Raw genomic sequence first — 27,915 nt, 5'->3', positions numbered from 1 at the left:
GGCTTAACATCTTTTAGCCTATCTGTAGAGGATATCAGAGGGCAAAGTTTCTGTCATGAAATAGGACTAATCAACTTAGTTGAATTTGTATTTAAAGCAAGGTTAAACTGAATTAAGACTGTTTTTGAGAGTTGTCAGATGTACTTTTCAACCTGCAGCCAGAGAAGCTTCTGAAGTTGGAGGCCAGAAAGTCTTTGTATGGTTCTTCCATCTGTAATATCAAAGACAAGAAGTCTTCGTAGAGGATGTAAGTATATAACTCCACGCATTGATTAATCTAATTGAGGCTAGTTACTCTGAGTAAAATGTACACATATAAAATAAAAGGACATCTTTATCTTAAAGGAAATGCTTAGGTTTATGTGTACACTTCATTAGCTCTATTACTAACAATATGTGAGCTAATAAATTCCTACTTAACTGAAGATACTAACGAGTACAGATGATATACCACTGCTGCCAAATAAACACTGCCTGGTCTTAGTTTTTGGAGTTTTTCAAGTGAAAGTAAAATGAAGTGTATTTAAGATAAAGTCAGTTCAAAGTTGTATGTAAATTTACTGTTGTTTTATTATCTTCAAATAGATTTAAGTACCTACCTCTATGTGTTACTGCTATATATTTACTATACATTATTATTTCAATGGCCCCCTATTGCTGCAGATATCTATATTCCAAAAATTGTCATGATGTATGAAGCAGGAAATGTCAGAGTAGAAAATTTCAGAAAACCATTGAGGAACAATCAATGATAATCATGAAACAAAATCTATATTGATATTCCTTAGTTCATTCTTTAAGACTACCTAAAATACCTACTATTCAGTTCTGTTATATGAGTACGGCTAGAATTTCACTGTAGCCTCTACAGATTTCTATATAATGGACTTTGCTTCACAATCTTTTGAAGAGAGCGAACATAATTTATACAAACTGTAGTTGCACATAAATTATGTTTAGTCCAGTAGAAATTACATAATTTCGACTTATTTAATGATGACAAAGGTTTACCTTTTTCGTTACGATATTTGTAATTGTGCCTAGAAGCTGACATTTCAAGAAGGTATGGATAGATCTAATGAAAATGAGCTTCCAGAGTAAAAAGAAATAAGAAGTGAGAGCAGCCAGCACATAACCCACTGTCTTCAGTGCTTTCCAGGGTATGTGCTGTGGTGAAATGCAGATAGAAAAGTACTAAAGCTTATGCCTTTAGGAAAAGTGAAATACATTTTAGTGGCACTGCCAAATGCTTCAGTATGAACTGTCTTTCTAAAGTTCTCCTCTGTCCTTGGCAGAGATGGGTAGGGGAGCAACATATGGAGAGACCCAGGAGAAGGCCTATTTGGGTTGTGCTCAGAGCAGAGTTGGAGGAGATGGGCTACAAAGACCTCTGCAAAACATAAGTAGGAGGAATTACTTTGGAGTTGTTGGGGTACTGCCTAAGAGAAGGCCGAGAAAACTCAGAAGAAGCCAGGCCTGAATTGTAAAAATTGCTCTCATTTTAATTCGAGAATTTACATGTGTTTGTCTTACATTTATTTATCCCAGAACTGTGGAAACGTTTAATTCTACTGATCTATATTTCGCACACAAAAACTTACCAGATATAGCGGTTACTGAAAAGTTATTTCATTTTAGTGTATGTCACCAGAAAGCATGCATCATATATACCATAAATATTCTACATACAATTGCTCAAATCCAGGATTTTCTAAACTCAAATTGCACTGATTTTAATGAGTGATCACAGTATAGCCAATAACAGACGAATGTAATAAAATTGGCACCTGGCTCCTGGGCACTGGGAAATCATTCTGTGAATATCTGCTGATTTGGCAAGGGCTTTAGTTCATGAAGTTCATGTCTTACTACTACTGCCCTAATCAGTTGAGACAGAATTAGCACTAGGTAAATCGTCTATGTGCTGCCTGGAGGGGTTTGTTGAGGGTAAGAGTCTGAAGACAGAGATTAAGGAGTCCTCATCCTCCTAATGTGCTGGGCATCCAGGATTAGAGCTCTGGGTCAGAGAAATCCAGCCTGAATGCAGACCTAAGCACCACTGCACTCCCTCACTTTGGGATTACCAGACATGCTCTGCACTGAAAATTTATATTCCAGTCTGCACTTTTACTGGAGCATTTCATCTGCTACTGCAAAGTGACCTTAGTTTACAATTTTTCCACGTGTGTCTAAAATAGAAAGGGATGCCCTGAAAATATGAAAGTTCACATTTAAAGACTCATGCTTGATCATATGACTCAGTACCCTCAAAACAATGGTTTTAAGGCAACACAAATTTGGAGTTTCAAGTATCTACCTGACTGATGAAGTGAAAGATCAGATCAACCTTAGAACGTTGCCTTAAAAGTATTCTGATTTTATTTGCTACAAAATTATATTTTGGGCAGTGCAACTATTCTGTATGATACTATAATGGTGGATAAATGCCATTCTACATTTGTCAGAACCATAGAATGTCCAACACCAAGAGTGAATCCACACGTAAACTATGATTTTTGGATGGCAATTATGCGTCAGTGTAGCTTAACGGATTGTAACAAATGTACACTCTGATGCAGGATGTTGATAGTGGGGAAGCTGTGCATGTGTATGTTGGAGGAGGATATGAAAACTCTCTGTACTGTCCACTCTATTTTGCTGTGAACCTAAAACTTCTCTGAAAAATGAAAGTTAAAACTATGTAATTTGAGGTATGCGCATGATAACAGACACAAAAGAAACTAGGCCATCCTTTAAGGAAAATTCGGGCATCCATCGATATGATAGTGATAAGTAAATAAGTACTAGTTCATAAGTACAAGGATTAAAAGAAACTAGGGAAGCCAAGTGGAGGCCAAAACTGTAACACACAGGATCTGTTGATGCCAATGACTCATCGTCTTGCCCAGGGACTTCCATGGCATGTGGACATTTCTGCAGGCACTCGGAATAGCTTGTGTTTTAGATTAAAATTTGGTGGAGTGATTAAAAAACAATGAACCACCCCTGTGGCATTGTAAAAAGAAAGCAAGCCAGACCCAAGAACCATAGAATCAAGAACAGATATGGTACCAAGGATAGCTTTGATGGTACATTAGATAACACTGGTCCTTTCCCATTGGCCAAATAACACTGAGTTCTCCCACTTATTTCACGAAACTTGTGACTAATGGTAAAAAAAAAAAAAAAAAAAAAAATCCTGCTGTTTTGTTGCAGACAATGGACCCTACAGAGCCTCATATAGATATGTCTAAGCCTGGCAAAGCTGGTATTTCAGAAGAAAGGCATTTGTGCCAATTAACTAGTGGAATGACATTAGAAGGCTGCCACATTGCCTCAATAGCACTAGTCACTGTTGCTGCCCTACCTTACATCTTCTTGGCCTCCTTCTGAGTTCACCTGCAACCATGGAAATCATTTCCCATCTGAAGCACCTGCATCTCCCTGTTTCTCAGTCTGAAGGTTTTGTCCTGCACCACAGGAGCTTGTTGTGTCTAGCTCAAGCATAACTCATATGCAAAGGAGAACTGTGCCCTAAACCAGTGGCCAACAGAAGTTGGTGGGCCAACTCTTTGTCCTTCATAGGGACAATTCTGAGATGTGTACCATAGGTCTCTTAGAGGGCTCCCAGCAGGGTTGAGCACCAGTTGCCCACAGTGAAAACCCACACATTAATTCACTCACCCTTTATTGACTTTTCCCTTCCTGGTCTTGCTTTTCTACTCCCTCACACGGGCTTCCTGGGATTACCTCCCAAATGAACTACTGTACTTAAGTTATTGTCTTAGGGCCTCCTTTGGGGATCCCAAAGTCAGACAATCTCATCTCCTTTTGGTGATTCATCTCCACGGCTTTTCCCAAAGGTAACATGTATGAGGAAGAGAGGTGGTGAACCTCTAAGCAATTCTTGCTCCTCTCTTTCTTCCTTTTTCCTTCTTCTTCTTCCTGACCTGTCTCAGACATCACATAGGATACAAGCTGAGCCATATATTTATGTAATTTTTTTTTTTTTTTTTTGAGACAGAGTCTCCCTCTGTCGCCTAGGCTGGGGTGCAGTGATGCAATCTTGGCTCACCACAACCTCTGCCTCCTGAGTTCAAGTAATTCTCCTGCCTCAGCCTCCCAAATAGCTGGGACTGCAGGCGCCACCCCTGGCTAATTTTTGTATTTTTAGTAGAGACGGGGGTTTTACCATGTTAGCCAGGCTGGTCTCGAACTCCTGATCTCAGATGATCCACGCACCTCGGCCTCCCAAAGTGCTAGGATTGCAGGCGTAAGCCACTGCACCCAGCCTGAGCCCTATATTTTTTTAAATAGCCTTATTGAGGAAAATTTGATATAAAAGAACTGCACATATTTAATGTGTACAATTTGATGAGTTTTGTCATATGCATAATCCATGAAGCCATCACTTAATCAAGGTAACAGACATAGCCACCACTTCCTAAAGTTTTCTTGTGTCCCTTTGTTTTTGTTTGTTTGATTTTGTGGTTAAGAACACTCAACATGAAATTTACCCCCTTAACAAATTTTGACATGCACAATGGATGAACCTGAAGGACATTATGCTAAGTGAAAAAGCCAGTCACAGCAGGACAATACTGCATAATTCCTCTTCTCTGAGGTGTCTAAAATAGTACAACTCATAGAAGCAGAAAATATTATAGTGGTTGCCAGAGGCTAGGGGGTGATGGAAATGAAGAATTGTTGTCCAATGGGTAAAGTTTCTTTTATTCTAGACAAGTAAGTTCTAGATAACTGCTGTACAAAATAGAGCCTATAGGCCAGGCGTGGTGGCTCACACCTCTAATCCCAGCGCTATGGGAGGCTGAGGTGGGTGGATCACTTGAGGTCAGGAGTTTGAGACCAGCCTGGCCAACATGGTGAAACCCCGTTTCTACTAAAAATACAAAAATTTAGCTGAGTGTGGTGGTATACACCTGTAATCTAAGCTACTGGGGAGGCTAAGGCAGGAGAATTGCTTGAACCCGGGAGGCAGAGGTTGCAGTGAGACAGGATCATGCGATTGCACTGCAGCCTGGGCGAAAGAGCGAGACTTTGTCTCAAAAAACAAAGCAGAATACAAAATACAGCCTGTAACATCAAAAATTCTATCTCACTCAAATTTCTGCTAGAGACCATCAATTCATGACACAAATCAAAATTCAACAATTTTTCAAAATGCAACACCAAGAGATGTCCCCCGTTGTTCTGTTGTAAATGGTCTAGAGGGAAGAAGGTGGCTGTGCACCGAATCCCATGGGGAGTACCTAAGATTTCAAGTCGCGGGCCAGGGTCCTCGCCAGAGTTGTGAGCCCGGCCCACCTCTGACCCAGCCTGTGTTCTCTGCTGGCATCCTCCATGGCTTACAGGCACCTAGCAGAGATTTTTTATTCTAATCCTGATTGTGCCATGGTAACTAAACTCTCTGAGACCACTATCAGAGAGGAAAGTATACTGACCTCATAGAAATACAGTGAAAATAAATGGAGATAAAGAACTTTAATATGTATGTATGAATGGCAAAAGCCGATGTTAGGTGGTCCCTGGACTTGGATTTCCAATTTGATCAGTGGGGTTAGGTCTGAATAAGAAGCTAATAAAGTGATTGTATATTTAAATATCATTATATTTTTAGTATTTGAACCATGTGAATGAATTAACCTCTATTTTAAAAATTAAATCAAACACACAATTAAGTCAAATACACACAAGGAAAGAAAGGTCACTACTTTGAAAAGCAGAACATTTTCTTCCTAATATCTTTTTCTTCAAACATAGTTGCAGGTATCTCAGATTTTTAAAAAACGATAAGAAAACCCAATTATTGGCCGGGCGCGGTGGCTCACTCCGGTAATCCCAGCACTTTGGGAGGTGGAGGCGGACAGATCACGAGGTCAGGAGATGGACCATCCTGGCTAACACGGTGAAACTCCATCTCTACTAAAAATACAAAAAAATGAGCCAGGCATGGTGGCGGGCGCCTGTAGTCTCAGCTACTCAGGAGACTGAGGCAGGAGAATGGCCTGAACCTGGGAGACGGAGCTTGCAGTGAGCGGAGATCTCGCCACTGCACTCCAGCCTGGACGACAGAGCAAGACTCCGCCTCAAACAACAACAACAACAAACCTTTATTTATTTTTCATTTTTAATTTTCATAGGTTCATAGGTGTATATATTTATGGGGACACATGAGATATTTTAATATGGGAATACAGTACATAATAACCACATCAAGGTAAATGGTGTATCCATCACCTCAAGTATTTATCATTTCTTTGTGTTACAAACAATCCAATTATACTTAGTTATTTTTATTTTATTTTTCTTTGTTTATTTATTTTTGAGATGGAGTCTTGCTCTGTCACTCAGGCTGGAGTGCAGTGATGTGATCTTAGCTCACTGCAACCTCCATTTCCCAGATTCAAGCAATTCTCCTGCCTCCGCCTCCTGAGTAGCTGGGATTACAGGCACCTGCCACCATGCCCAGCTAATTTTTGTATTTTTAATAGAGACAGGGTCTCACCATGTTGGCCAGGCTGGTCTTGAACTCTTGACCTCAAAAGATCCACCCACCTCAGCCTCCCAAAATGCTGGGATTACCAAACCCAGCCCTATAGTATTTTTGAATGTACAATACATTATTGTTTACTCTAGTCATCCTCTTGTGCTATCAAGTGCTAGATCTTATTCATTCTATCTAACTATATTTTTGTACCCATTAACCATCCTCCCTTCCTCCTCCCACCCCACTACCTTTCCCAGGTAATCATTGTTCTACTGTCTGTCTCAGAGCTCTCAGATTTTTTAAAAAGTGGGAGTTGAGAATGAAGGAGAAGCTTAAATGACCTGTTTAACTAGTACTTGTTTTTATATTTAAAATCATTCAAAGGATATTAAAGAACAAGAAATGTCAGGAAAAATGTCATTCCTTTAAAAGTAGTCCTTTTTTCTAATCACTAGTTTCTGATGGTAAAGCATATAAATATTTGTATTTATGTAAATTTGGCTATAATTTGGTCACTCGTTCTAATTAAATACAGTCCCATGCACTCTGTATCCATTCTAATTAGATATATTTTTAGACATTAAAAATATTCTCCTCCCTCCTTTTCTAGTGTTAAATCTTATCAACTAAATAGGAATATTTTTCCAAAGATTGAACATCGGGAGAATTTATGCATTTGTACCTCTGAAAATGTAAGAATCAAAGTAAGTTTGTACGTCTGGAAAAGTAAGAGTCAAAGTAAGAAAGGAAGTTGGGGCCAGGCACAGTGGCTCACACCTGTAATCCCAGCACTTTGGGAGGCTGAGGCGGGTGGATCACCTGCAGTCAGGCGTTCAAGGCCAGCCTGGCCAACATAGTGAAACCCCATCTCTACTAAAAATACAAAATTAGCTGGACATGGTGGCACACGCCTGTAATCCCAGCTACTCCAGAGGCTGAGGAAGTAGAATCGCTTGAACCCCAGAGGCAGAGGTTGCAGTGAGACAAGATTGCACCATTGCACTCCAGCCTGGGCAAAAATTGAAACTCCATCTCAAAAAAAAAAAGAAAAGACATTGGTATTTCTGGAATCTTGCAAGGCTGGTTTAATTTTATTATCGCTTGCAGTTTGGTATGGTATTACCTGTGAACCCTGCAACAAATTCCAAGGGCATACTGATAAAACACTGAGTTCTACAATTATATGTGGGGTTTTTGTGTAACTAAAAGCTTGGTGTAGCTAGTCTTCCCAAGTGATGTGAAAATACAAAAGGCTTTTATTGTGTTCAAGAAGAATTCAAATAGTTCACAAAAAGTAGAGTTATTTGTTGAAGTGTCTGTCTGGTTCTTTTTAGAACTCCACCAGTGGCGAGAGATATTGATGACAAACTTGGTGATGGCTGTGAACCCTTTATTGACACCAACAGGGCAGCAGACGATCCCACTGATTCCCTCACCATTTGGGCCTCCAACTGTGGACAGGTATTTCTCTTCAATATCATAGTTTGATCAAAGAACAACCCGGACAATCATTAAGTTTTGGAATGATGTTAAATCCAGTGTTGTTTTATTGCCTGATGTTATTTGAGTGAACTGTGGTACAGTAATTCAAGTCAAGACACCCTGCTGGCCTCACCTTCAGGACATCTGCTGTCATTTCTCCTCTGAGGCCCGCTTGACCTACTCACTCAGCAAATAACTAATGAGCACTCACTATGTGACAGGCATTGTGCAAACACTGGAGTATTAGTCTTCTAGGGCTGCCATAATAAAATACTGCAGACGGCCGGGCACAGTGGCTCACGCCTGTAATCGCAGCACTTTGGGAGGTCGAGGTGGGCAGATTAGATATCAGGAGTTCGAGACCAGCCTGGCCAATGTGGAGAAATCCCATCTCTAGTAAAAATACAAAAAATTAGCCAGACATGGTTACGCAGGCCTGTAATTCCAGCTACTCAGGAGGCTGAGGCAGGAGAATCGCTTGAACCCAGGAGGTGGAGGTTGTGGTGAGCTGATACATGCCATTGCACTCCAGCCTGGGCAACAAAAGTAAAACTCCATCTCAAAATAAGTAAATACATAAATACATACATAAATAAAAATAATAAAATACTACAGACTGGATGGTCTAAACAACCGAAATTTATTTCTTGGTTCTGGAACTGGGAGTCCAAGATCAAGGTGCTGCAGGGTTGGTGTCTGGTGAGGTCTCTCTTTCTGGCTTACAGGCAGACACCTGCTCACTGTATCCTCACACAGCACTTCCTAGTGTGCATTTGCAGAAAGGGATCCCTGGTATCTCTTGTTCTTAAAAGGACACTAGTACTATCAGATTAGGGCCCCACCTTTACAGTATCATTTAATCAAAATTGCCTCCTTGAAGGCCCTATTCCAAGTACAGTCACATTAGTGGTTAAGGCTTCAACATGCTAATTTTTTGGAGGGGAGGGGAAACAAGTCCATAATAACTGGGTACCCTGGATTTCCTGTGAAGAAACAATTCTTTCTTTTCAATAAAAAGTAAATTATAAGTATTTGGGTTGCACACTCTGGAAATAACCTAACTTCTCCCCCCTCCTTTTTTTTTTTAAGAATATTTTGACATTCAGGAGAGAAAGCAGAACTCATCATTTATTCTTGTTTATGGAACGTGAACAATAAAGTGGAATTTCTAGAGACCACTGAAGTTTAGAAAAATAAGTTGTCCACCCAGGTACTCAAACATTGATCCCAGATGGCAAACCCAACCAAAAGTATGTCCATCAAATGAGAAAAGAATTTGGGGTCAGAGTAGATCGTTGGTCATGAAAAATCAGAGAGCAGTGTTGACTTACTTAAATCTTTTTTTCCAGACATCTCTAAAACTTTCCTTTCCTGCTTTCTCGTTTTGTTGTCAGCTGGGTCAATCCTGCATTAGTAGAGTACTTCCTGATCTTTCCACCATATTTCTCCATAAACTCATAAAGACTCCAGGACTCTTGTGTTTCATTTTCGGAAGAGATGATAGAATCCCATACGGCAATAGAAAAATCTCATTGTCTCAGCCATGGAAATTGTGTACTCTGACCTCATTTTACCTATTTTATTTTATATCCTTTTGTTCTCAGAGATGTATTGCCTTCCACTGTAGCTCCAACTGACCCAAGACAGTTTTGCGTTCCTTCCCAATTTGGATCCTCTGTTCTACCAAACACAAATATGCCAAATGTGTTGTCCAGTTGGATCTACCCAGGTATGAGCAACAGAAGTTTGGCTCTCATCTGTGGAGTCATTTTGAACTAGATGGATGCATTAAGTTTGCCATCATTTTACTGCTAAATTTTGGAGGCAGGACTGTGTGGTGGTTGTGTCTGTAGTCTCTGTCGTCACCACCGAGGTTCAGATCATGGTACTACCACTGTGTGACCAAGTGTAAGCTGCTTAACTCCTCTAAGTGTCAATTTATTCATGAATAACATGAAGAACTGCAGTATTACTATTTGTCTTATCTTACACATGAGGAACTGATAAAGTTATGAGGAGATTAGATCTGAGAATTAATGGGGCTTAAGGCAGTTTACATAGGCCTGACGGTCATAGTGAGAATTTGGTTTTTATTCTGAGTGAAAACGGAAGCCATCAAGGGGTTTGAGCAGAAGAGCAACAGGGTCTGACTGAAATGTTACCAGAATAATTCTGGCTTCTGAGATGGGGACAAACCTGATGGGATCAGAGTTCTGGGAATAAACTGATGGGAATTAGCAGGCTATTAGAACAGCTAAAAGATTATGACAGCTTGGTCATGGATGGTGGCAGTGGGAATAATAAGAAGTGGTTAAGTTCTGTAATTATTTTGATTGTAGAAACAACAGGATTTTCTCACAGTGTGTATGTGGAAGGTGGAAGAAAGAGATACTAAGAATGACATCAAAAATTTTGGTGTGAGTAGTTGGAAAGATGGAATTGCTACTCATTGAGTTGAGGAAGACTGTGGAAAGAACAGAGTTCTTGCGGAGAGAGAGATCAGAGGCTCAGCCTGCTCATATTACATCTGAGATGTCTAATAGACACTCAAGCGGAGAGGTCAGGAAGTCAGCTGAAGTGCAGGGAGAACTTCTGAGGACAACTTGGGGATATAATTTTGGAAGTAATCAGCATATATGAGGCTAGATAAGATCACCTACGGAGAGAGTGTAGATATAAGAGTCAAAAGGAGCATCTCTGGACCCACTAACAGAGTCCAGAGATGAGGAAGAGCAAGCATGGGAGAAGTAAAACAAGCGAGGGGAACCAGTGAGGTAGCAGGAAAGCCAGGAAAGCATGGTGGCCTGGAGGCCACAGGAAGGAAGTGTGGAATGTTTACATCAAGCTAATTACTATATGCCTTATCTCACATATTTATCACCTTTTGTTGTTGTTGTTGTTGTTTGTTTACGATGGAGTTTTGCTCTTGTTGCCCAGGCTGAAGTGCAATGGCACAATTTTGGCTCACTGCAACCTCCGCCTCCCCGGTTCAAGCGATTCTCCTGCCTCAGCCTCCCAAGTAGCTGGGATTACAGGCATGTGCCACCACGCCCAGCTAATTTTTGTATTATTAATAGAGACAGGGTTTCACCCTGTTGGCCATGCTGGTCTAGAACTCCTGACCTCAAGTGATCCACCTGCCTTGAACTCCCAAAGCCCTGGGGTTACAGGTTACAGTCACCAAGCCTGGCCATATTTAACACTTTTTGTGGTCAGAAGATTTACAATCATTTTATATTGGACTATTTTAAGGAGAGAGTGAGCAACTGTGTCAAGTGTGCCATTTGCAGAGCAAGTAAGATGAAAACTGAGAATATATCATTAGATTTAGTGCTATGTGGAGGTCATCAGAGATTTTGATATGAGCAATTTCAGTAGAGTCGTGTTGGTGAAAACATGACTTGTGAGGGCTCAGGAGAGACTAGGAGGTGAGAATTTCCTCACAATGTTGAAGCTCAACTTGGTGTATCTTCTCTCCCTGCAAAACTATATTCATAAGCTTATGCTTATCCCTGCTCCACAATTCCAGCACCTCTTAATAGATGGGAGCAATGTGAAGGGAAAGCCTGACACAAAAAGAAATAGGATTCATGCCTGGATCAGTGAAGAGACTGGCCTGCCTGGATTTGAGCTTGTTTCTACCACAGGTCACGAATCCATTTAACTGCAATGAGAGCAAGCATCCAAGCAAGGGCCAGATCTGGAACTGGGCCCACCCAGTGAATTGGTTCAAGGACCAAAGGAGACAGTCCAACAGCAGATCCTGGATGGAAGCCACTTGGCAGCAATCACCCAGTAATCTGTGGCCCATGATTACAGACAGCAGGCCAATAGTCTAGTAAAACAGCTGCACTACAAGCCAAGCGTGGTGGCTCATGCCTATAATCCTAGCACTTTGGGAGGCCAAGTTGGGCAGATCACGAGGTCAGAAGTTTGAGACCAGCCTGGTCAACATGGTGAAACCCCGTCTGCACTAAAAATACAAAAATTAGCCGGGTGTGGTGTCACATGCCTGTAATCCCAGTTACTTGGGAGACCGAGTCAGGAGAATCACTTGTACCCGCGAGGGGGAGGTTGCAGTGAGCCAAGGCCATGCCATTGCACTCTAGCCTGGACTTAGGTCAGGTCTCCCACCTCAAGGCTGAAGTGTAAGAGAAAGCAAGGGCAAGATAAGGCCTCAGTCCTACAAAAACCGAGCTACTAAGTAAGTTAGCAAAATAGAAACTAAGACAGGGATCTATTTACAAAACAGGGATGTTAGGTAGCAGTAATTATGCAACTGAACTAACATTAAGTTTGATGTTGCCTATTTGGGAAAGAGAAAGTATAGGAGGAGGTTTCTTGAGAACAGACCTCAGAGGGTTCTAAAATCCAGGCAGTTAATATTGTGCTGTCTAGACTGGACTTCTTGCACAGACTTTCTCTGTGTCCATGGGCAGTATGCCACGAATTGCTAGCTTCATGCATGGCAGCTGTCTAAAAGAGAGTATCTCGAAGCCATTGAACTACAAAAAAACTAGAGCTTTATGGTTCGAAGGATTCCTGGTGATCATCTAACTCCTAGATTTTACAGATAACAAAGAACCTCATTTTTAAAAAAGATCTAGTATGATTTCTTTCAAGATAAATTATTAGTAGAAATTTAATGAGCTCTACTGGCTTGGTGGAAAGTGAGTATAAAAACTTGTTTCTGACTGGGTGCGGTGGCTCACACCTGTAATCCCAGCACTTTGGGAGGCCGAGATGGGCAGATCATGAGGTCAGGAGATCGAGACCAGCCTGGCCAACATAGTGAAACTCCGTTTCTACTAAAAATACAAAAATTAGCTGGGTGTGGTGGCACATGCCTGTAATCCCAGCTACTTGGGAGGCTGAGGCAGGAGAATCACTTGAACCTAGAAGGTGGAGGTTTTAGTGAGCTGAGATCGTACCACTGCACTTCAGCCTGGATAAAAGAGCAAGACTCTGTCTCAAAAAAAAAAGAAAAAAAAAAGATTGTAAATCTTCTGACCACAAAAGGTGATAAATAGTTGAGGTGAGGCATATGGTAATTAGCTTTAATTAATCATTCCACAATGTATACATACATCAAAACATCACGTTGTACCCAAAAAATACATATACTTTTAAAAGACCAAAAAAGGCACAGATCACGAGATTCACAAATCACTTCATCTTTTTCCTATTAAAGTATGGCAGGAAAATACCACTAGTCATGAGACCAACAATTAAAGAACAAAAAAATTATCTGGTATTTATCGTGCTATCACCAATGTGACACTAAGATACCGAACAGCAGTGATCTGATACCATTTCCAAAACTGTGTGCAATTGCGGGTTTGTTTGTTTGTTTCAGATACTGTTTTACATTGTTATATTTTATTTTATTATTTTCAAATGCATGTTTTTAATTTATTTGTGGGGTGGGATGGTGGTTTTCTTTTTTAAGGTTGGGGCATTTTACCACCTGAATCCATAAAGGCAGCGGCCAGAAGGAATGAAATGATTCAAAGGCATCATACTGCCAGGTAATTTGGCAATGTTGTTTTATTTATTCTTTATTCATTCATTTGCTCATTTATTCACTTGTTATATTCATGTAACAAATGAATAGGTGAATATATATAACAAATAAATACACACACACAAATTACTTACATAAAGTATTTCAGGCAGATTACAAAAAGAAACATAGTCTGCTCTGCCTAAGGAATAGCCATTATCTATTCCTTTACCTTCCTAATAAACTTGCTTTCACTTAAAAAAAAAAGAGAGAAAGAAACGAATACAAACATGCATGCAGGTTGGTTAAGGATAAAAGCAAGATTAGAAATCATGGCCGGGCACAGTGACTCAGGCCTGTAATCCCAGAACTTTGGGAGGCCAAGGTGGGTGGATCATGAGGTCAGGAGTTCAAGACCAGCCTGGCCAAGACGGTGAAACACCATCTCTACTAAAAATACAAAAAAATTAGCCAGGCATGGTGGCAGGTGCCTGTAATCCCAGCTACTCAGGAGGCTGAGGCAGAGAATTGCTTGAACCTGGGAGGTGGAGGTAGCAGTAAACCGAGATTGTGCCACTGCGCTCTAGCCTGGGCAACAGAGCAAGACTCCGTCTCAAAAAAAAAAAAAAAAAGAAATCACACAGTGAAGCTAACAGTAGTATTAGTACACAGATTGCAATAGACTCTCAGTGTCCCATAATTAAAATGCCTACAACTCCTCTGAAATTCATATTGGCATTACTGTCTTAAATGACTTCAATCTTGCACAAAGATAGGAGCCAAGTTTGCCAACCTGACTTCAGATTATGCCATCAGAGCTCAGACAACCCCAATTCAGCCCAACAGTGGCCTTCAGCTGTAGTGCCCAGGAGAAAGAAAAGTATAACAATGAATAGGGTATGGCCCCAGGGTAAGAGAAAGCAGAGAGTCAACTTTCTCATCGCTGAATCCAAAGGGGTCCAGTTGAGGACCAAAAAGCAAAGTGAAGTAAGCAAAACCACTGAGCCTTTCCCTCCCCTCTTTCTCAGCCACTTGCATTTATTTGTTAATATTGAGACTTGCATTGTCTAATTGTCTTTCTTGAGTCTCACTAAGATTATTTTGCAGGGGTTGAAAACCTCTTCCCAGTACATTAGGTTTTTTGAGGATTAATCTCTGGCAAGGAACTAGCTGTGCTGCATAAGCTCCATCCCTGCTAAATTTGCCTCATCTGATTAGAGGTAACACTCTAAAGACTGGCCTTTGGACTTCCATTGTGAGACTCAGACAAAGCTTCCGATCTTACCCAAAACTCTCCTTCCCAGTGGCCTTGTGGGGGATTCATGTTTCCACCAAACAAACTTCAGATGAACAGTGTGAGGACTGTTTTAGGGAAGGGAAGGGGTCCTTAAAATTACATTTATAATGGTGCTCTTGGGCTGTATAAATATATTGTTCTGTGTTTAGGACAGAAATGGAAATGTATGCTATTTACCAGCAAAGGAGAATGGAAAAAATTAATCCCAAGGGACTAGCAGGCCTAGGGATACCCTTCCTCTATGGCTCCGGTGTCCCAGCTGCCCCCGTTCCCTACCATGGCAGGAGCATGCTCCCTGCCGGTGACCTGCATTTTCACAGAAGCACCCTCAGGAACCTTCAGGGAAACCCCACGCTAGTGGCAACCGCACCACACTTTGAGGAGAGCTGGGGACAGAGATGTCGTCGACTCAGGAAAAGTACAGGGAACCAAAAAGCTCCAGACAGTGATGCTGAGAGTTCCAAAATTCAAGCAGAGGAAAAAATCCTAGGTCAGACTCATGCAGTTCCCTATGAAGAGGATCATTATGCAAAAGATCCAGAAATTGAGGCATCCAGCAACCAGAAGTCACGTGAAGCGAATGAAACACCAACGACAGCTCTTGACAACACCTGTGGAGAGCCCGAGCCCACCCATAGGAAACCCTGGGGGTCTCACACCGTTACGCTGAAAGCAAAGACCTGGGACGATGGGAAAGAGGAGGCTTCAGAGCAGATCTTTGCAACCTGTGATGAAAAGAATGGCGTTTGCCCTCCAGTTCCTCGACCCTCTCTGCCAGGTGGGTGTCCAGGGGCCAATGGCAGATCCTCATTAACTACAGGTTGCCAAGTCCATAGGTTACTACATAATAATCTGTAACCATCCTGCCTCTCTTTATCTTTCTTTTTCTTAACCCTGCTTGGAATTACCTTTTCTTAGCATCATTTTATTCCATCAGTGCTAATAAGCCATATCAATGAAACTAGCCTCTGTTTATATTTTGCTATATAGAGAATTTTCAACAAAGGCTGGGAAGGTAAATATCTTGGGAAACATAATAAAATTTTAATTTAAGATTTTAATGTAATTTAGTGTTCATTTCTTCAACACAAAGCAGAGAGGCTTCTTGCTTCAAAGTGTGAATTCTACCTCCCCGGTATTTAAGTATAGGAAAAAAACAGGCAATTAAGCAGAAGTATTACCTTTCAGTGTCCAATACTGTTGATACTTTCAAATTTAAAAACACTAATGCACTTCATGCCAGAAACACACACTGAATAGTTTTCTAGAACTCTTTTAGATAAAAAGTATTTGAAGACACAGGGATTGTGAAGGGTATGTAATACAGCCACCACACCAACTGCTTCCCTACAAAGTGTTAATTTTCCATGTTGATGAAAATGTAGCTAAATTCTTGTCTCATCTTGAGACCATGATAATCACCTATCACAAAAACATAATAACATTAATCTGGAGAATAGAATCCGTGGGGCATTTCTGTTGGAATCTGAGAGAAGCTGGTGCAAACCCGGAACTATTTGAAGTATTACTTACAATAAATGCTATCAGTAAAGATCTTTTCAGGGAAAGAAAAGAAAGGAGGCAGCTGAAGCTTTTAGAAAACATCTCCTAGTAACTCTTAATATCTTGTAAGGAGTTTGCAAATTGAGACCACTCTGGGGTGATAGAACACAAAGAAATTAATGTAACTATACATAAACCTGTATGTATTTTATGCCACAATTTCTTTCCATTTTAAAGGAACACACGCACTGGTTACAACTGGGGGGAATCTTTCTTTGGATGAAGATATTCAGAAGTGGACCGTGGATGATGTGCACAGCTTCATTAGCAGCCTTCCAGGTTGTTCAGACTACGCTCAGGTGACTTAATGTTTAAGTATTTCCATACAAGCAAAACAGTTTGAAAATATCTTTCCTGCAGAATGAATTAGGTCAAACTTGCACTGTGCCTCCAGAAAGGATTCCTGCTAATCTCTCTTTTGTGTGCCAGTGTCTACCCTGGGACAGGTCTCAGATTGGTGGAACTTGGGTCATGCACCCACAGCCCAGCATCAGGGGAGACTGGGAAAGCCATCGTCTGTCTTTAGCTTCTTTCCTATCAAGACTCCTAAGAAGTAAGAATTCTCCCAAAATTAGAAGAAGGCTCAGAAGCTGAACATCCAAAAAGCAGGGGAAATAACGACTACATTTCCCACTTATCCATACAGCAAACATTTTTTGAGCACAGACTTTTGGGTGAGAAGTTTAGGTTACTCACTGTAAGTAACAGGAATATATACTTCATTCTAAAAAGAACAAGAAGGCAATATCTGAAAAGTAGGAAATTCATTATTTTAAATTCTTTATTTATTTTGGGACAATATATAAAAATGCATACAACATATTCAATCTGGTGTAAAATACCATTTTAAAAAACTATAATGAAGTATCAGGGCGGTTAGAAACAAAAGCAGCCTCACTAGTATTGAAAAATTTATGACAAAAGTCGTAGGTTGGTCAAATGTTGACGTTTATGTCAATGCTACATTTTCATGCGTATAGTTTACTTCTTTGAGTTATTTAATAATACAATTTGAAGCAATAAAATACCTACTAAATCTAGTATCATTATCTTTGGTTTGCATGTTAAAGGAAAAGCAAGCAAGAAAAGGACATTAAGGTTTAACTACATCATAATTAACTCATACTAGAGCTGATTGTTTTCCAGGTCTGTTTTGTGAAATGTTTGTCTACAGTGAGATGCTGTTAATCTTTTTCTTTTTATTATTATTTTTTAATTCCATTTATGGGACTTACAGAAAAGCTATATAAAGTAGTTACTAAGAGTATAGCTTCTGAAGCCAGAAAGTACAAATTCAAATCCTGGCTTTTCTATTTTCTGGCTGTGTGGCCTAGGACAAATTGCTGCTCTTCTCTGTGCCTCAGTTGTTTTATCTGTAAAATGAAGACAATCATAATAATACATTTTCAGAGGATTTTTGTGAGCATCAGAGTGCAAGGCACCTTGTAAGTACTCAATACACACAAATTTCTTCATTACACCCAAGAGAGGGCCAAGCTTCAAGTTACTTATGATCAGCAAGTTGTCTTCTTCAAGTCACCCATTTTTGTCTTTTGTGTAACCTGATAAAAAGTTTTTGGCCTACTCTCCCCTGTTCAGTGGTTATAACCTTATTTTTTTAAATTAGTCATTAGTCATGGATAAGCCACTTTTAAAATTTATCTATACCACTTCAAGTGCCATGTCAACCACAGGTTCAATTAAGTTGTTAAATTCTGATAACAACCAGAAGAGCAATCCCTTATTTAATAAGCATGTGATTGCTGAGATCTGGCACATTGAATTTGAATGCTGATTATTCTTAGTGATCCATAGTCAGAAAAGTGCAATTTATAATAATAGCTCTTGCAATAAATAATATTACATGCTTTTCATAGTTTAAAATCCCAAATGTCCCCTGTGGGTACATAGAAGTCACATAAACAAGAGGACTCCAAACTCGCTCTGCTGACTCATTATCTCTCACTGACAGGATGTCAGCACCTTCTTCCCCACCCCAAGAAGTGGTACCAATTATCCCTAGATATGTCTCAAATTTGTTTAGGATCAAGTTCTGCTTTAGTTTCACCATTAAAGTATACTCCCTCCAAGTGACCGCAGGTGGCATCAACTGAAAGATGTTACTGCTCTGCTGTGCCTGCCCCCCCACCCCCGCTGGCTATGCTCTGTGACGTTATTTTATACAGAAAAGGGGGGATGCCCTCTGGATGCAACAGCCCTGAAGCAGCACTGCCTGTACCCCACTCTCACAAGGACCCTTGTCTAAAATGTCCCATCAGGTGTTACTCATGGCCCCCCCACTTTTTTTTTTTGAGACGGAGTCTTGCTGTCGCCCAGACTGGAGTGCAATGGTGTGATCTCCGCTCAACGCAACCTCTGCCTCCTGGGTTCAAGCGATTCTCCCGCCTCAGCCTCCCAAGTACTGGGACTACAGACACACACCACCACCACGCCCGGCTGATTTTTTGTATTTTTAGTAGAGACAGGGTTTCATCATGTTGGCCAGGCTGGTCTCAAACTCCTGACCTCATGATCTGCCCATCCGGCCTCCCAAAGTGCTGGGATTACAGGTATGAGCCACCACGCCCAGTCCCATATCCCCTTTCTTTAAATGAATTGGACCAAGGTGCTGGGATTAGCTGCCGTTAAACCCACTGTCCCCCAGCTATCCTCTTACTCCCCACCTCTGCCTTAGATGCCTACTCAGCAAGCTCTCACCACTCATCTCCTGTAAGTAGAAAAAGAAATTCAGCAGAAAAAAAAATAACAACTAAAACTCAAAGCCCTGAGTGCAAATGAACTCTTTTAAATAGGTGTAGAGAGAGGATTGGTGGCTCAGCTGTTAAGGAACAATCAGGAGACCCTGCAACATATTTCGTTCCAAGTAAATGTCTAGTTCAGAGGACTCAGCAGATAAAATATCCTCTCTCTAAAAAGAACTGAAGTTACTGAAAATATATGCACATTTATATCATACACATGGCCCAAACTGCTCTGGTGAGAAAGAAAGGGGTACATCTGAGTGACAGGGACATGTCTGTGTCCTCACCCCAGGCCCTGAGTACATCCACCATGGCTGAGGGTTAGGTCCTCACATATTTCAGTCCCTGGCTGCCAACCTACCTCTGCTTGAAAATTTACCCACGTGGTTCCTCCTTTGGATGCTCACAAACTGTCAGGTGCATACCACCACACCCAGTTAATGTTTTTTAAAAGAGATGGGGGTCTACTATGTTGCCCAGGCTTGTCTCAAACTCCTGGGCTCAAGTGATCCTCCAGCCTTAGCCTCCCAAGTAACTGAAATTACAGGTTTGAGCCACTGCACTTGGCTCTTTAATTTACATTAGCCATTTTCTAGAATTTGCTTAATTCAAATAGGAAAAGAAATAATTACTTAATGCAGTTTGTGGGGGACAGCTGGTTCAGTGCTGAGAGAGGGGGCCAGGGAATGGTGGGGCCTGCAGTGGTGGCAGCAGTGGCTGGGGTGATCAGCGCAGCCTGGGGCTGCCCCTCCTTGGGGGCCATGCTGCTTTGCACTGCATGGGCAGCCACGAGCGAGCCTAGGGCCCAACAGGAACTGTGGAAGGTGCATCCACAAATGGACCAATGTGTATAATGATGGAATCTCCTTACTAACCATTACCACTGGCTCTCCTTGACAAGTGAGTCAGAGAGTGGGTCAGGGGAGAATAAAAGAGGTCAACATGAAGCTAAAGCAGCGAATCACGCTGTTAGCAATTCTTCTTGTCATCTTTATCTTCACCAAAGTTTTCCTGATTGACAACTTAGATACATCAGCTGCCAAGGGGCATTTCACCACTTGATCACCTGAGAACTTTTCACCGAATGAGGGCTGGCTTGCAGATGGAGCTGTCACCCAAGTTGGACCACACCTTGCAGTCTTCCCGGGAGATTGCAGCCCAGTGGGTGGATCCCCAGGAAGTGTACTGTGAAGAGACACCAGAGCTGGGGGCAATCATGCATGCCATGGCCACCAAGCAAATTATTAAAGCTGATGTGGGTTATAAAGGGACACAGTTGAAAGGCTTCCTGATCCTTGAAAGGGAACAGAAAGTTGTTTTCAAACCTAAGTAGTATAGCCAAGCCTATGTAGTGGAAGGGAGCCATATGCCGGTTATGATAGACACAGTGCGAAGGCAGCGGCCTTTCACTTGGACAGGATTGTGGTTGTCCCAGAACCCTGTTGATGGTGGGCAGATTTGTTCATCTTCAGACAGAGATGAAGCCTGTTCCCATGGAGCAGCTGTTGAGCCCCTTCCGAACTGTAGGAAACAATATTTGTTTTTATGGGAAGTGTTATTACTGCTGAGAAACAGAACCAGCTTGTGCTGATGGAGGCACAATGGAAAAATCTGTCACACTTTGGCTTCCAGATGTGTGCCCTCTCTAGAAACACCGACATCCGTGGGCCAGGACTTACCGAAAAGGCAAGCCGGATGGGAGTATGATGAGAGCCACTCTGAGGCTGTGAAGAAAACGTCCCTTTATGACTCTGGCCTGTGCCTCTTGGGCACCATTAACACAGCTGTCTTTAATTACCTGATCGACAATGCTGACTGCCATTACTATAAGAACTTTCAAGATAATGAGGGTGCTAGTATGCTCATCCTTCTTGATAACAACAAAAGCTTTGGGAACCCCTTGCTGGATGAAAGAAGCGTTCTTGCCTCTCTCTATCAGTGTGGCATCACTCAGGTTTCTACCTGGAACAGACGAAACTACCTAAAGAATGGTGTGCTAAAGTCTGCTTTAAAATCTGCCATGGCCCATGAGCCCCTCTCCCCAGTGCTCTCTGATCCTCGTCTGGACGCCATGGACCAGTGGCTCCTGAGTGTCCTGGCCACTGTGGAGCACTGCACTGACCAGTTTGGGATGGACGCTGTGCAGTGGAAGACACAATGCCTTTCTCCCACTTGTCATTCTCAACACAAAATAAGTGAAACTTCTTTTTACAAAGATAGAGAAGTAGCACAATCAATTCCAAATAGTGTGAGATGGATTGGAAATGGCCAGCAGCAAGTTCTGGTGACAGGGGACAGGGTGGCCTTAGATGTCTTTGGTGTTTTCTGTAGTAGAAACTAAAGCAAAGACCACAAGTTTCAGAGCATGGAGATGTTCCTGCTGAATCACCTTCTGAATTCCTCAGCAGTTGTCCATTCTAGCAATAGGCATCATAGTTGGTCAGTCTTAATTCCCAGGCCAAAGGACAATCAGAGGTGTGACATTTGCATAGATGAATACTGGGATTGGCTCTGGAGAGTACGTTTTGAGTTGGACGTTTCAGTCCTTTCTCCACACTGGTGCATTTTGTGGAAAAAAATTATATACATACAGTTTGTAAATGACTAAAATCTACTAGAACACAAGGTTCCCAGTACAGGAGCTTTCCAAGAAGATTCTACTTTTCAGTTGGTCCTGAGTCATGCCCTCTGAGGCTTGGAGCACAGTGGAAACAAGGCCGATGGGGTTCCTCTTCTTGTGGCACTCATAGTCCAGAAGAGGGCACCAGTGAGTGATCTCACATCCATACGAGTGCGTTGTGAAAGGCGGGTACAGAGCATGGGGGGATCACATCCAAGGGACTCATGGCCTCCTAAAGGAAGAGGCTCTAAAGTGAGACCTGAAAGTCAAGAGGAGAGGTGAGGCGGAAGGGAGGTAAAGGAAGAATTTCCAGGTGAGGGCCAGAAGCCAGAGAAAACTTTAATATGGTTGGGACTCTGAGAGTAGTTCTCAGTGCTACAGAGGGCCAGGGCCAAGGTGGGAGAGGTGAGGACAGCAAGACAAGACTGGAGAGGTAGACAGGGCCAGGTCACAGAGCCCTGAAGACCCAGTGAAGGATTGTGACTTTATCCCGGAGGTAGTTAGGTTTTAAGTAGGTAGCAGCATGATTAGCTTTATATTGCAGAAAGGTCACTCAGGTTGCTTTTATGAAAACAAGTTGAAGAGGACAAGACAGAGGGGAAGCCTCTTCCGCTGAGCAATAATGGAGCTGTATCCAGGGTGGGAGCAGTGGGGGCAGGCAGATAAGAACACAACCTGAGGAGGCAGGGCAAGATGGCCAAATCCACACACGCAAAACACCTTCATAAGAACGAAAAATCAGGTGAGCGATCACAGTACCTGTTTGTTGTTGTTGTTGTTGTTGTTTTGAGACGGAGTCTCGCTGTGTCGCCCAGGCTGGAGTGCAGTAGTGCAATCTCAGCTCACTGCAAGCTCCGCCTCCCGGGTTCACACCATTCTCCTGCCTCAGCCTCCCAAGTAGCTGGGACTACAAATGCCCGCCACCACACCCGACTAATTTTTGTACATTACTTAGTAGAGACTAGGTTTCACCATGTTGGCCAGGCTGGTCTCGAACTCCTGACTTCAAGTGATCCACCAACCTCGGACTCCCAAAGTGCTAGGATTACAGGCATGAGCCACTGCGCCCAGCCCACAGTACCTGGTTTTAACTTCACGTCACTGAAAGAGGCACTGAAGGGGGTAAGAAAGATAGTCTTGAATTGCCCACACCACCCCTCTGCTATCCCCCAGAAGTGGCCACGTGGTATGGAGAGAGAATATGTGCTTTTGTGGGTGGGGGAACGGAGTAATTGTGGGGCTCTGCATTGGAACTCAGTGCTGCCCTGTCACAGCACAACGAAAACTATGTAAGGGGCCAAATTGGCACGACTTAGCTTCTGAGTTAAAGATACAAGTTAGGAGCCTTTAGCATATACAGCCTGTTACTGAAGCCGAGTGAAGCTGAAATTAATCAGGAAGACCAAAGGGGACCTGAGTCAGAAGGCTAAGAAACCCTAACCTATGAACATGGACAAAGAAAAAGGAGCTGGCAAAGGTGACCTTGAAGGAGAGAACGGGGGTAGCCAGGAGGGAGCAGCCTCACGACGGAAAGGAAGAGCACTGTTCGTGAAGGCACAGTCAACAATGTCAGATGCAGCCAGGAACTTCAGAAATAGAACAGCTGCAAAATGACTGCATGTTTGGTACGACAGAGGCACCAGGAAGCCTGGGGAAAGCAGGCTTAATGGAATGGCTGGGGCAGAGCTCAGATTCCTTGAGACTGCAGAATGACTGGAAAATGAGAACGTGAAAGCAGGGAGCATTGAAGCCCTTTGGAGAAATCTGGCTGTGAAGGGAGTACGAGACACGAGACAGTATTTGGAAATGGAATTTGAGTATTTTCATTATTTTTGTTTGTTTAATGATGGTGGAGACTTACTTAAATGCCAGTGGGAAAGAGCCAGCAGAAGAGGAGAGACTGAAGAGAAAAGAGGGGATTATCTATCCCCTCTGGAAATGGGAGAGGTGAGGACCCACAGTATATGTGGAGAGATCGCCTTTAAATGGTGGAGAGACCTCTCTTCCATTGTATCATGACAGTGGGAGAAAATAAAGGTTTTTGGTTCATTGGTCAGAATTAGAGGGAGTTCTTATCTACTGTGTTTTTTTGTTTTGTGTTTTTTTTTTTAGTTAGGAAGCGCTATGATCTACTGAAAATGAGGGAGGGCTCTGCCTACAAAGTCTAAAGTTTGATGAGGGTGGAGCTAGCTTGAAGTAGAAGGGAGAGAAAGCTCAATAGTGAATATAGAAGGATTTCCAGGCAAGTTGAAGTTGAAGATCATGAAATTATGGCCCTATCCATCTGCCTAGATTTTGTATCCCTCTATCTGCCTGGAATCTTTGTTCACCAGCAGCCTTCCTGGCTTTCGGAGGAAGGATGGCATGCGAAGTCCACTGCAATGTCAGGATGAACAGACCTGCTGGAAAGGTCTGCCAGGGAAAGCTCTCAGCAGCATTTCCCTCTTCTGCCTTTACCACGCATCTAAGGCATGGCCAGCAGATACCACAGCTGTAAATGTGAGAGATGAAATTTATCCGTGACAGGTTTTACCCACATTCCTTTACTTAGAGCATTTACTCATTCAGTCATTTATCCAGCAATATTTATTTTACATCTTCTTACCATATGCCAGCCTCTGTATTAGGGTTACATTGGTCAATGAGACATGGACCTGGCCCTCAAATAATCACTATTCCTGGTTGGAACTGAGTTCTATAAACAGATAATTACAGTTGATTCCAAGGGTTATTAAAGAACACAAGCAATGTGCTACTGAGCACAGAAAAGAGAGCAACTAAAAAAAGGTTTTACAAATTTTTCTGTCATCCTCAAGCAGTCTTAATGTTTTCTCCAAAACTACAATACCTAGGTGGTAAAATAACTTTTTTTAAAGAAAAAGACATTCAGAAAAAGTTAACACCTTTTGTATTTATGAAGGTATTTAAAGATCATGCAATTGATGGAGAAACTTTGCCATTACTCACAGAAGAGCATCTTCGAGGAACTATGGGATTAAAGCTAGGGCCAGCGCTAAAAATTCAATCACAGGTATGGTGATTTTATATAACTGACTATGTATTAATGGCATGAAGCTTAATACAAATATGTTACTTTTATCATGTTGTAATGTAAATAATACTTACTTAACTTCTTTATTAAGTAGTTTTCCCTCTGTGGTTGAGGACATAATAGAAGTGAGGGACCCTGAAAACATTGGATGGGATGGTGGTACACATTCCTAGATATAACTGGGAAGATGATAAGCAAGGATGCACTGGTAGGTGTTTAACAAGTAGTTCTCTTTAAAAACAAAATGAGCCCCAATTTGTAGTATCTCCAATTTCTGTGGTGTAAATTACTCCCACCATGGCTGACAAACTCCTAATGTCACTAAATACTGTCATCCTCCCAGGAATCATCATCTCACTTGGGAGTGCTGCCCTCCTCGCTCCGGGCCCATGACACTTGGGGGTAACTATCCTGAAATGGGGAGAGACGCACAGCAGCGCCCCACTTTGGAGTATTTCTACCAGATACAGTCTCAGATGTAATAGGTGTAAATAGCGTCAGGAGTAGAAGTAATAATAATAGTAAAAATTAGGTAAAAACAATTAAAAAGTGATCAGTCTTAAGCGTGTATTACTTTTGTTGAGCATAGTTTATTTAATGTGATGCTTTGACTTAATTTTTAATAATGATGTATTTCACAACTGGCTTGCAAACTTCCTAAACATTTAATAATTGGCTCTTGTGAGCTAGCCAACCCCAGCACACCACTTCTCACCACCTCCACCACTCCATCCTGGTCTCAGGCACCATCATCTCTCATTGGATGACTGTATTGGCCTTCTTTTTTTTAATTTTAATTTTAAGTTATGGGGTACATGTGCAGGTTTGTTCCATAGGTAAAAGTGTGCCATGGTGGTTTGCTGCACCTATCAACTCATCACCTAGGTATTAAGCCCAGCATGCATTAGCTATTTATCCTGATGCTCTCCCTCCCCACAACCCATCCCTTGACAGGCCCCAGTGTGTGTTGTTCCCCTCCCTGTGTCCATGTGTTCACATTGTTCAGCTCCCACTTGTAAGTGAGAACTTGTGGTGTTTGGTTTTCTGTTCCTGCATTAGTTTCCTGAGGATAATGGCTTCCAGCTCCATCCATGTCCCTACAAAAGACATGATTTTGTTTCCTTTTATGGCTGCATAGTATTCCATGGTGTATATGTACCACATTTTCTTTATCCAGTCTATCACTGATGGGAATTTGGGTTGATTCCATGTCTTTGCTATTGTGAATAGTGCTACAGTGAACATATGTGTGCATGTATCTTTGTAATTTAGAATGACTTATATTCCTTTGGGTAAATACCCAGGATTGGGACTACTGGATCAAATGGTATTTCTGGTTCTAAATCTTTGAGAAATTGTGCATTCTCTTCTAACTGCTCTCCTTGCTTCTCCCCTTGCCCACCCAGAGTTGATTCACAAAACAGTAAAAAGTGGTCCTTTTAATATATAAGATGGATCGTGTCACTCTTCTGCTCAAGATTCTAAAATAGCTCCCCATTGCCTTCACAGCCAAAGCCAAAGACCTATGTCATTTGTGCTCCTCCTCACATGCCACCGCTATTACCATCCTGACCTTGCCATCCACTTTTCTCCCCCTCAGTAATTCCCCTATTGCTCAGCTGCCCCTGGTTAGAGCCACCTTGATACCCTGTTTTACATCTGTAAATAGTATGATTCTGAGAGAAAGAAAAAGCCCACCACATCCTACAACTGTGACCTCCCCAAACTATATATTAATAGATGCTCCATGCCTGAAATTACCTCAGCCTTCCTGACATGTGTGTTTAATGCTGAGTTAATGAAAAAAAACCATAGAATTAATTACTATAATTATTTTGTCTTAAAAGGTCTCTCAGCATGTGGGAAGTATGTTCTACAAGAAAACTCTTTCATTTCCTATAAGACAAGCATTTGATCAACCAGCAGATACATCCCCTCTTTTGGATTCTAATTCCTGGAGTGATACAATGAGCATTTTTTGTCCCCAGGATACAATAATTCCTAAAGGAATTGAGCGAGATAGTATGAGAAACTAAAAGCTCTCAAGGAGGAAGAATAGTCTTAGCCAGTTTTCCAACGAGCCTAGGACATTACAAGGGATGTGTGAGGATTTCCCAGGAATGGATGGAGAATGAGGAGAGAAACTCAGCCTTCCTGGAGCTGTTATGGAGGAGACTTGCTCAAGGGGCCTCCCTGTCAGGGCTGAATGATTCCAGCACCAAATGACTGGAGATGCGTCCTTAGGAGCAAATGCTAATGAAGGGGAGATTTGCAAACATCAAGAAAGCTGCAGATGGATGTTTCCCTGAAGAAATCTCTGAAGAAACCAAAAGAGCTGAAACTGAAAAAAGAGCTCCCTCCCTTTCTTCACTCATTTCCATTCCCAAACCCTGAGAGAGATAAAGGCAACCACAAAGAGGCAGAAGAGAACGGGGAGAAGTACGGAACAGAAATGGAGAAGCTGACCACGGCTCCAACTTTTCTCAATCCAGATTTCTAGCCTGAAGCAGGCACAAGCTAGGGAAGGGGAGAAGCTTTAACCTCATATTTTCGAGTTTTGGCCAGGTGTAGTGGCTCACGCCTGTAATCCCATCACTTTGGGAGGCCAAGGCGGGCAGATCATGAGGTCAGAAGATCAAGACCAGCTTGGCCAAGATGGTGAAACCCCATCTCTACTAAAAATACAAAAAAAAATTAGCTAGGCATGGTGGCACATGAATGTAGTTCCAGCTACTCGGGAGGCTGAGGCAGGAGAATTGCTTGAACCCGGGAAGTGGAGGCTACAGTAAGCTGAGATCGTGCCACTGCACTCCAGCCTGGGCGACAGAGCAGGACTCCATCTCAAAAAAATAAAAATAACAAGCAAGATGGCCGAATAGGAACAGCTCCAGTCTCCAACTCCTGGCACAAGCGACACAGAAGACCGGTGATTTCTGCATTTTCAACTGAGGTACTGGGGTCATCTCACTGGGGAGTGCCGGACAATCAGTGATGGTCAGCTGCTGCAGCCCGACCAGCGAGAGCTGAAGCAGGGCGAGGCATTGCCTCACCTGGAAGTGCAAGGGGGAAGGGAATCCCTTTTCCTAGCCAGGCGAACTGAGACACACAACACCTGGAAAATCGGGTAA

General features: G+C 42.2%; 1 protein-coding gene and 1 pseudogene across 2 annotated transcripts; both read left to right on the top strand.

The window, feature by feature from the left end:
• SAMD7 (sterile alpha motif domain containing 7) lies at positions 1 to 27,481 on the top strand. 2 transcript variants are annotated; one of them, XM_011949011.1, is made up of 9 exons: positions 1 to 247; positions 3,789 to 3,863; positions 7,843 to 7,969; positions 9,595 to 9,719; positions 13,440 to 13,518; positions 14,940 to 15,568; positions 16,531 to 16,652; positions 24,656 to 24,766; positions 26,635 to 27,481. In XM_011949011.1, exons 3-9 carry the CDS (start codon positions 7,869 to 7,871, stop codon positions 26,821 to 26,823), a joined length of 1,356 nt encoding a protein of 451 aa, XP_011804401.1. In that variant the 5' UTR covers positions 1 to 247; positions 3,789 to 3,863; positions 7,843 to 7,868; the 3' UTR covers positions 26,824 to 27,481. The 2 variants fall into 2 exon arrangements, with proteins under 2 accessions (XP_011804401.1, XP_011804400.1); XM_011949010.1 differs by having other exon boundaries at positions 3,789 to 3,888.
• On the top strand, positions 19,979 to 21,325 carry LOC105516729 (annotated as a pseudogene).
• Positions 27,482 to 27,915: the final 434 nt, after the last annotated feature.

Source organism: Colobus angolensis, unplaced genomic scaffold, assembly GCF_000951035.1.
Source record: "Colobus angolensis palliatus isolate OR3802 unplaced genomic scaffold, Cang.pa_1.0 Scaffold289, whole genome shotgun sequence".
Lineage (NCBI taxonomy): Eukaryota > Metazoa > Chordata > Mammalia > Primates > Cercopithecidae > Colobus > Colobus angolensis.
The sequence above is the reverse complement of the archived record's forward strand: the minus strand, read 5'-3'. Positions and strand labels throughout refer to the sequence as shown.